Source organism: Clupea harengus, chromosome 22, assembly GCF_900700415.2.
Source record: "Clupea harengus chromosome 22, Ch_v2.0.2, whole genome shotgun sequence".
NCBI lineage: Eukaryota > Metazoa > Chordata > Actinopteri > Clupeiformes > Clupeidae > Clupea > Clupea harengus.
The window spans coordinates 624,356-634,539 of record NC_045173.1 but is presented as its reverse complement, the minus strand read 5'-3'; the positions used below and the strand labels follow the sequence as shown (position 1 = coordinate 634,539).

The window sequence follows — 10,184 nt, the reverse complement described above, 5'->3', positions numbered from 1 at the left end:
TATATATATTGTAACAGAAACAGATAGTTGTAATAGTTCGTAGATAGTTGTAACGAGTGCACTGGTGGTGCATGAAGTAAAACACACTTGGTGTTGGAATTAGGCTTGAGGTAAAGCTGTTGAGTTGAAACATCCAGCAGAGGGCGCTGTTAGCCTGTGTAGAAAACCTACGAAATCGGTACATTTAGTCTTGAGTAGGTAATAGCCAAATGTATACAATATCCCTGGCTAGTACCTTAATCATTGCACGATAATTTCACAGATTCACAGCGTTTTAAATTGAAGTGAATTGGTGCTAATGTTGTCTCAGATAGTGTAGTGTGTACAGGTTCAACAGATATGTCTAAACCGGTTCGCTGAGTGTCTGCTGGCTGTCAACACATTCAAAGCCAAACTGCTCCATTTTCTCCAATAAACAACGTTTCAGAGAATCTAAATCATTGCGCTAAAGTTTGTGGCAGAAAAGGGGAGGTATCAGATTTTAAATAGGTTCTTGCAAACAGATAATAATGTGAGAGTGAATAATGTCCTCAAACTGAAAACAGCGGGTGATATTACAAAAAGAATAGTACTTCTGAAGACACTTTACATGGTTCAAAGTTGTCCTTTGTTGACAGCCTCCTTATTTTTGGGGGGAAACTAGCATTCCTGCACAACAATTGTTTGGGATATTTGAAAATGGGAAGATGGTTATCCACGTGTACGCTTAGCTTGGGCTCGCTGCAAGAGCCTCTATGCCTTCTGCAGGAGGAGCAGTAAGACCACTCACTGCTCCGTCCCTTTCAGTGATCGCACACACACATCCCCCAACCCCCATTACTCATCCATGGCTAGTGTGGGAGACATGGAATGGGGCCTGTGCTGTTCTCTGTGTGGTGGGGGTGTGGTGTGTGTGTGGTGGGGGTGTGTGGTGTGTGTGTGTGTGTGTGTGTGTGTTTGTGTGTGTGTGTGGTGTGTGTGTGTGGGGGGGTTTGTGTTTGTGTGTGTGTGGTGGGGATGTGTGTGTTTGTGTGTGTGTGGGGGTGGGGGTGTGTGTGTTTGTGTGTGTGTGGTGGGGGTGCTCTTTTGTCCTGAGCAGTGATGCGGCTAATCTGAAGACCTGTGATGGACGTCTCTCAGGCAGCATGTGGGTTGGCCACTGGAGCCCACCTCCCTGCTCCCTCAGCCCGAGAGGGGGATGGGGACAGAGATGGCGTGAGAGGGCGGAAAGGGGGATGGGAGCCGAGAGAGGAGGAGAGAAGAAGGGGGAGGGGAGGGGGAAGGTCATTAGTCAACGGTGGGGGGAGATAAAGGAGGCAGCAGCAGGATGCAGTGCAACACTTTACAGCCCCTCTGGCTTACTCCATTGTCCTCTACTGGCCTCAAAGACTGAGGATTCACTGTTAAGTTTATAATCTTTTAGGTGCTTCCAGCTTTTGTCACGCGCTTGCAAATGCTAAGTGCGGGTGTTGGGCAGGTTGGTAGAAGACTGTGGGGTTTGGAATGACCCCTTGTTTCTACGTATGTTTGTGAAATTGACTGTCTGTGTGTGTGAGACTTCTCCGGAATGTTCTTTTTGTTTTCATATTCTAATGCTTGTAGCCCCATCCAGCCTCTCTGTCTGTCAGTGGGAGAAACCAAGACTCGGACAGAGACCATACTAGGCCAGTGAAGCACACAGACAGCTACCTCCAACTAACTCCTGTGAATGAATGGTCTGGTCAGTGCAGAAGATGACTGGAGCCAGCATCTTTACAGCGCTGTGGATCCAGAGCAGCACTGCAGGCTCTGAGGGGCCATGAGGGGTCCATGATTGGCCATGAGGGGTCCAGATCCATTCTCCCACGAAGGGCCTGTCATCTCTTCAGGATGACGGAGAGAAAAGAGCAAAAGAAGGCCGATATGTCCAGACCCTTAGCAGGCCTGACTAGGAGGAACAGGACTTGCAGGAGAGAGAGAGAGCAGCAGACAAACACTGGCCAAACACCATATGCAGAACATTTACCCAGTTTGAACAACAGAACTGGCATTTATGTCTCTGACTACAATAAAAAAAATACATGACAATATTTCCCCCTCTGTCTTTAACAATTATGTATGTTTCTCCCAACATCTATTACGCTTTATTATATTCCAAAATCTGTGGTTGAGGTCAGATTTTTTTTTTTTTCAAAATGGGGTCCTCCCAACCTGTCTCATGGTAGCCTCAACTTTAAGATTGCAAATCATCCATAGAGATTAACAAGAGTGATTTCAAATCACCCATAGAGATTAACAAGAGTGATTTAAAATCACCCATAGAGATTAACAAGAGTGATTTCAAATCATCCATAGAGATTAACAAGAGTGATTTCAGGTTCAAATCATCCATAGAGATTATCAAGAGCGATTTCAGGTTCAAATCATCCATAGAGATTAACAAGAGTGATTTCAAATCATCCATATAGATTAACAAGAGTGATTTCAGGTTCCAATTTGTATTTTAACTAGATGGGATCCCAAAATATAGAAAGGCTGAATCTACCAGTCCCTCTATCTCGAAAGGGAAGATCATCAAAGACAACTCAACCCTGTCATATTAGCATGGCCCCCACCCAAGGGAAGCAGGGCCTGCCTGGGCTCATTTCCTAAAATACAAAAAATTAAATACAAGTATTTCATAATTACAAAATGCTGTATTGTACCATATCCTAATGTGTGTTTGAATACATAAGCCAAATCAGAATTAAGTCATTATTCAATGAGGCGTCTCCCTTAGGATTTCTCTTAATGAGTTTTTTTCTCCAAGTTCTCCCAGGGGGGTTATGGTTATACTTGTCTGTAACTAATAATTCTTAAACACTCGTTATTAAAAGGATTATTGTGCGACAATCATGTTGTATAAAAGGCTACACAGTAATTAGATTAAACACCCGTGCTGCTAAATGTTTCTAAAGGTGCCCCAAGGAATAGCAGCTGCACTGCACACATGCCTCTCCTCTTGTGCTCGGGTCTGCTCTCAAGTGGAATATGGTGGCTATCTACAGAAAGAAACGGGCTTCACAACCAGAAGCTCAATTGTGTCAGAACTAAAGAGGCACAGGCAAACATGGGGCATACTTGGCATACAATGATATGACTGGTATGCAACTGAGAATAGACTACTGCAGTAACAGACCTAGCTCAATGGACTACTGTTACAGTAACAGACCTAGCTCAATGCTAACAGACCTAGCTCAATGGATTACAGTAACAGACCTAGCTCAATGCTAACAGACCTAGCTCAATGGACTACTGCAGTAACAGACCTAGCTCAATGGACTACTGTAACTGTAACAGACCTAGCTCAATGCTAACAGACCTAGCTCAATGGACTACAGTAACAGACCTAGCTCAATGCTAACAGACCTAGCTCAATGGACTACAGTAACAGACCTAGCTCAATGGACTACTGCAGTAACAGACCTAGCTCAATGGACTACTACAGTAACAGACCTAGCTCAATGCTAACAGACCTAGCTCAATGGACTACTACAGTAACAGACCTAGCTCAATGCTAACAGACCTAGCTCAATGGACTACTACAGTAACAGACCTAGCTCAATGCTAACAGACCTAGCTCAATGGACTACTGCAGTAACAGACCTAGCTCAATGGACTACTGTTACAGTAACAGACCTAGCTCAATGCTAACAGACCTAGCTCAATGCACTACTGTTACAGTAACAGACCTAGCTCAATGCTAACAGACCTAGCTCAATGGACTACAGTAACAGACCTAGCTCAATGCTAACAGACCTAGCTCAATGGACTACAGAAACAGACCTAGCTCAATGGACTACTACAGTAACAGACCTAGCTCAATGCTAACAGACCTAGCTCAATGGACTACTGTAACAGACCTAGCTCAATGGACTACTACAGTAACAGACCTAGCTCAATGCTAACAGACCTAGCTCAATGCACTACTACTGTAACAGACCTAGCTCAATGCACTACGACATTACTTTAACATGTTCACCATGTTTTTTACTTACTTAAACTATTTGGCTAGAAACTCAGTTGTAAAGGTAGCAAAGTGAATGCTGATATTCAGAAACAAAACCTATCGTTAACTTCTTAAGACCCAAGTGACCGATAAGCTCTGTTCTTTTTCCAGGGGAGTGGCTACTAATTAGTCAACTAACAATTTCCTTTAGTTTCACTTTTTAGAGGGCTTTGGGTGGAGAGTGAAATGAAGTGCCAGGAAGAAAAGGTCGAAACACTCAGGGTGAAAGTGCAGCTTCGCTCTTTGGTCCCCGAATGTCAGACATCTTCAAAGAATTCTCACTTAAATTAAAAAGCATTTCAGCCACTCCTGTTTAAGTGGTTCTGTGTTGTTCAGTTCTTTAAACAAGGCGATATTTCCTTTAGCCACTTAACAGTGGAGAGCCAAAGTGGCACAATGGCCTCCAGAAAAGGCATCTTCCCCAGAGGACCTAGGGTATGAGCCCTTTTCACAGTGAGGGTTCTGTGCTTCTCCACAACCCACGCCCCAAACTCAGCATACATGCCCGTGAAGAGGCAGTAACCAAAGCCTTACACAATCAAGAGAAAATAAACATTCATTTTAAAACTAAGAATTTAACAGGAAGATTATGAGAAAGCTAATCATTTAGAAAATGACTACATAACCCCAAGATGAGAAGTATCCTTTGATTTCCCACTTGTTTATTATGGGCAAAGCTCACGTCCATGGGACAAAAATAATACAAATCCATGCAGAGTGCACACAAGAAGACCTATGGATTTCACAAGCCACTTCATCAGAGAGTGCCATTAGAAAGGATGTCTGTTAGGGGGTGGGGTGGGGTGGGGTGGGACCTCCTCTTGTTCCAGGCGTTAGACTCATAATGGCTGCTCACTAGAGCGGACACACAGCCCCTGCCATGTCCTCTTGTCCTGTCGGAGCGTGTTACGTCAGCCGCTCCACGGGAGTGATGGTGTTTATGATGACTGAAGTAAACAAGCCTGTCTGCTGGGCTCTACCTCCCTCTCACATTTGGCTCTTTGTTGCCAGCAGTGTCCACAACAGTCCGTTTGGAGTCCATTTTAAGATATTCACTGACTCACAGGTAACATAATGCTACATAGTGACTTACAGCTGAAGAAGATACACTAATCACAGGACACTAATCTTAAGAGCTGACATGTTGGTCCAAATGTCAGCTAAGAAATACAGAAGCTTACAGCATTATGATAACAGTGACATGCCTTGCACAACAAACTGGTTCTATTGTCTGACTTCAAAGACTAGCATGGTCACTAAGTATTTATTTAAAGGTAGAGTCAGCGATTTTGGTTTCTGTTTCACGACAGGTTGTTAATCTTTGAGCTCATCAGCCAATCAAATGACACCCATCTCTCCGATGCTCCTGAAGCACCGTGTTTATTGGCTGGGATCGTTTATGGCTCGGTCCAAGCCCGTTTGTTTCCTATTCCCAGAGGCAGGACCAACACCAGAATCTTTGAGCATAAACACTGAAGGGACAGGTAGACGACCATGAGGAGCAATTTGCTGATTTTTACCTCAATCAATCAATCAATTCAATTTTATATAGCGCTTCTCTATATACCCGAAGTCGCTTTACAGAGTCCAGAGTCCAGTAGTCATACACACACAGTCATACCGGTGGTGGTAAGCTACCTCAGTAGCCACAGCTGCCCTGGGGCAGACTGACAGAAGCGTGGCTGCCAATCAGCGCCAACGGCCCCTCCGACCACCACCTTTAAGGTGAGTTTATAGTGTCACTCAAGACAAATGAAGTGGTGACGGCTCTGCACCTGTGGGCGTTCATAGTCCTTCACTGATAGCAACTGGCTCAGAAGAGAACGTGTCATTTGTATGGCAACTCTGCTACCTAGCTAACTAACATTAGTCAACTAGTTCAAGTCCTGTTGACCACGGAAGATGGGCTGCACAATCCTGAGCGGCAGATTTGGTTCCTAAACTCGGTGAACGTAGCTGGCACTGGATGCTAACAACATTAAGGTGTACGTGCACCCTAAAATGGGTGCTCTCTTCTGAGCTGTAAAATAAATCTGATTGAATGGTGATCACTCATCAGTGCTGGTGTTAATATTGACAATTTAAACCAATTTTTTATACAAATTCAAAGATGGCTCAACACACCATGTACTGTTTTGTTACTGACTTGGGGTCGATGCTGACGTAGAGTTGACCGTTTGGGACTTCTCTACATCAAATGGGCAGCGCCCAGGTCTGTGATGCTAGGGCCTAGCAGATACACATGTAGTCTCTTACCACATTGGGCTCCTGGACTGTAAATTGCCATTTTACAGAGTATAGCCTACATGTATAACAATCCTAATAACATGTCCATTATATCAAGTGTCACTTCTTTAATTGGATTCAGATACCAATCTATAAGATAGCAAGCTTGGCCTATCCATCTGTGGAAGTCCAGGAAACTCACTATTCAATTGAATTGAATTTATTTAGCACAAAAACACCACAATGGTCTCAAGGCGCTTTACAGAGCCCAGGGCCTGAACCCCCTTAACATATGTGCTCAACTAAAATAAATCTGGCCTACTGTACAAGAATAACATCGCAATCTTGACTCGAGGGCACTTGCAGAACAGAACAGTCTTCAATGTGAACTGATGATTGCATTCATTTAGCAGAGCTGGGTAAGGAACACCACAGAAAATCACTCAGTTTTGGTTTCCTAGGCGAATATCGTGAGTCACTTTTATTAAAAGCATCATAACTACAGTTGGCAGCCATTTACAGATCATCATACATGATGGTTTGAAAACAAAAACAAACAAAAACACAAAAAACACAAAAAGGAAAAGGAAAATTACATTTACAACATTTATGTCTGTAAACTTCAAGGCTAGTTAGAATTGAGGTAATGCTGTTCAGCTTTGTGGCTAAAGTAACAAAAGTCCATTCCATAGATAAAAGGTACCTGATTTCATTTCTGTTTCTCAACACCAGTGCATTAACATGGACACAATGAGACAATCTGACTGCAGTCAAAATTTTAGTTAATGTTGTATTTCTCCACACTTTCCCGATGATTTGAGAGTAAAATTGAACATTCAAAAAGCTGCCTTGGTTATTGCTGTCTCCACAGGTTGAGAGGTCTCCTCACCCCTGTTGGGATTGTCAGTGTGAGAGACTCAGAACAGTCAGAGTGTAGGCTATGATACGTACGTGAGAACTATATCCCCACAGCTCCTCACAGCTCAACAGTACATCGGAAAAAAGTTATTTTTCCAGCAGCAGAAGTTGTTTAATGCCGTTTTTAATTGGATGCCACCAAATCTTAACAAGATACTACATATTGTTACAATGTCAACAGTAGAGAAAAAAAAAAACATAAAACAAAGAACAAAAAAAGAAAAAGCAGCATAGCACTATTTGAAAAATTACTTCCTATAATATTTCATCTAGAAAGCACCACAGTGCTTCAAAACAAATAAACGAAAATAAACTAAAACAAAAACAAGTCACCCTTTTGACATCCGCACAGCTCTACTTGTTTGTCTTTTCCCTCGCTATGCTAATGGTTACAGAGACAGCTTAGCCATTTTTAGCCCCTTCCCCCTCCATTTCAGCACGCCAGTCAACAACAGGAAAAAACGTCCAAATTTCATAATTGTTTGGATAATGAGTTGGCATGTAAACACCTGGACTAACGATTCATCAAAATTCTCTAGCGTCTGATTGGTCAACAAGCCCAGGGGAAAAGTCCAAGGCCAGTTTTTAGTCACTTTTATCCTCATCTTCTTCAGGAACATCATCGTCATCATCGTCATCATCATCATCATCGTTGTCGTCATCATCGTCGTCATCGTCCTCTTCTCCTCCTCTAGGGAATCCAGTTCCTCCGCTGGTCCGGCTCCATCCTCGTCCAGCGCGGAGGACTCGGCAGTCTTGTTCTGACTCTCCTCTGAGTCACTGTTCTCAATGGTGGTGTCTGCGGCCCCCGCGGCCCCTGCAGCCGCGCTCTTGTCTGGCTCTGGCTGGGGCCGCTTGGGGGACTCCTTGAGTTCGGTGGGCGCTCCCAGGGCTCCGTTCATGGCGCTCTGCAGGTCGGCCAGTGAGGTGGGGGTGAAGCCAGGCAGGCCCAGCCCCCCCAGGCCCGGCGGGAGGAACATGGAGGGGTAGAAGAGGCCGGGGGCCATGGAGGACAGCAGGAAGGGGTTGAAGGCCAGCGGGTTGGTGGACATGCCTGCGGCGGCGGCGGCGGCGGCTGCATTCAGTGCTGCCTCTGCATTAGGTTCAGTTGACTCCGCCTCACCGGCGGCGCTGGTCTTGTCCTCCTCCTCCCCCCCCTTGGCTCCGTCACCCTTGTCTGCGTCTCCCTGCTCGTTCCCATTGGAGGGAGATGCTGCAGCAGCGGCGGTGGCAGCGCCGAACAAGCTGCTCAGGCTGAACATGTTGGGCAGGCCGCCCATCCCAGGCAGCATGAGGGGCAACATGGCCGAGGCGGAGTGCTTGCCGTCTCCAGCCCCGGTCAGCGCCGGAGGGAAGCCCATTAAGCCTGCGGCCAGTTGGAGGTTCTGGAGGTTCTGCAGGCCCTGTAAGCTGGTGAGGTCCATCCCCCCGAACAGGCCGTTCATCAGAAGAGGGTTGACCCCGGCAGTGGAGACGGCCGCCACTGCTGCTGCTTGAGCTGCGGCCGCTGCCGTTGCCTTGGCGATCTCTGATTTGGGTCGTCTGCCTCTGCGGCGGACGCCCTCTTCTCGAACCACCGGACCAGTGAGCAGGCGGTCGAACATGGACTCGGGAAGAAAGCCCTGGGAGGGGAGAGCAGTGAGATGATGAGCATCTTGGTCAAAAGAACTACATGATCACCTCACGGAAGGGTCATGTCAGTGTCTCCACGGTAACAGGTAGGCATACATATAGCCATGCATTCAACACAGAGCAATCCCACCCTTTTGAAGCTCAAAAAGGAAGGAAAATGTTCCAGATGTTACTTACAGACTGCTTGACGATGTCTGTCCAGTCCGGAGCGACGGCAAACTCGGGGTTCTCCAGGAGCCATCGGGGCAAGTCCTTCATAGGGGGAGCCATGGCGCCTCCCATCTTTAAAACAAACAAACAAACAAACAAAAATGACTACAGGGATCTCACAAACAATGTACGCAAACCCAAAGGAAGTGGAACACAGCATGCGGACATACCTTGCGTCCGTTCCGCTTGTTGACGACTGGTACCCTCTCCTCGCCCGTTAGTGTGTTGATGTCGATCTTGTTGGGGTTCCGGCAGCGGTGCCTCTTCTGCTTCGGTTTAGGGAACTGCGACAGAAGCAGCTCTTCACTCTTCTACAGGACAAACAGTTCAAGATCACCACATTAAAAACACACACAGTTCAAGATCACCACATTAAACACAAACAGTTCAAGATCACCACATTAAACACAAACAGTTCAAGATCACCACATTAAAAACACACACAGTCCAAGATCACCACATTAAAAACACAAACCGTTCAAGATCACCACATTAAAAACACAAACAGTTCAAGATCACCACATTAAACGTGGAAGTCACATATCAACAAGGCTCCATCTTCAATGAAAATGAATAGGCTAACAAAAAAAACCCTGACCTAAACATCGATCTCTGGCCATGATTTCAAAGGCATGTCTGAATCCCCCTTTGGACACTAATGAAAGCTGACTAGAGCAGTGGTTCTTAACCTTATTGGAGGTACTGAACCCTGCAAGCTTCATCAGTGCATTCATGAACCATTCGTAATTGGAAAAATAAAATATGATGATTTCTTCAAAATATAGGTATATATAAAAACGACCCGACATTGCTAGTGTGAACCGGGCTATACTGTGTGTGTCTTGACCCCTGCCGAACCCCTGAGAGTGACTCAACGAACCCCTGGGGTTCGATCGAACCCAGGTTAAGAAGCACTGGTCTAGAGGTTCGTGGTGCTTACTGGTGCATATCCAGGCATATCCATGGTGTAGGTGGGGTGCTGTCGGAGCCATTCCCTCAGGTCCTTGGTGCTGGGGCCGCCGCCCTGGGCCTGCTGCTCCCGCCTGGAGCCAGAGCTCTTGGTCCCCGCAGACGGGTGGTGCCTGTGGGCCCGCGCTGGGGCGCCACCTCCACCCTCCACCACCGCTGCTGCTTTGGTCCGCTCAGTGGCGTTCTAAAGCAAACACAAGACACCACAACACAAGTCATTCAT

The 10,184-nt window shown here is 46.0% G+C and overlaps 1 protein-coding gene across 1 annotated transcript in view; it reads right to left on the bottom strand.

The window, feature by feature from the left end:
• Positions 1–6,679: 6,679 nt before the first annotated feature.
• chd7 (chromodomain helicase DNA binding protein 7) overlaps positions 6,680–10,184 on the bottom strand; it is a 57,539-nt gene continuing 54,034 nt past the window's right edge. Inside the window, exons 36-39 of the mRNA XM_031560285.2 lie at positions 9,933–10,145; positions 9,163–9,303; positions 8,960–9,064; positions 6,680–8,772 (exon numbers count right to left, since the gene is read on the bottom strand). Coding sequence (XP_031416145.1) covers positions 7,540–8,772; positions 8,960–9,064; positions 9,163–9,303; positions 9,933–10,145 — 1,692 coding nt within the window. The 3' untranslated portion in view covers positions 6,680–7,539. The remainder of the gene's footprint in view (positions 8,773–8,959; positions 9,065–9,162; positions 9,304–9,932; positions 10,146–10,184) is intronic.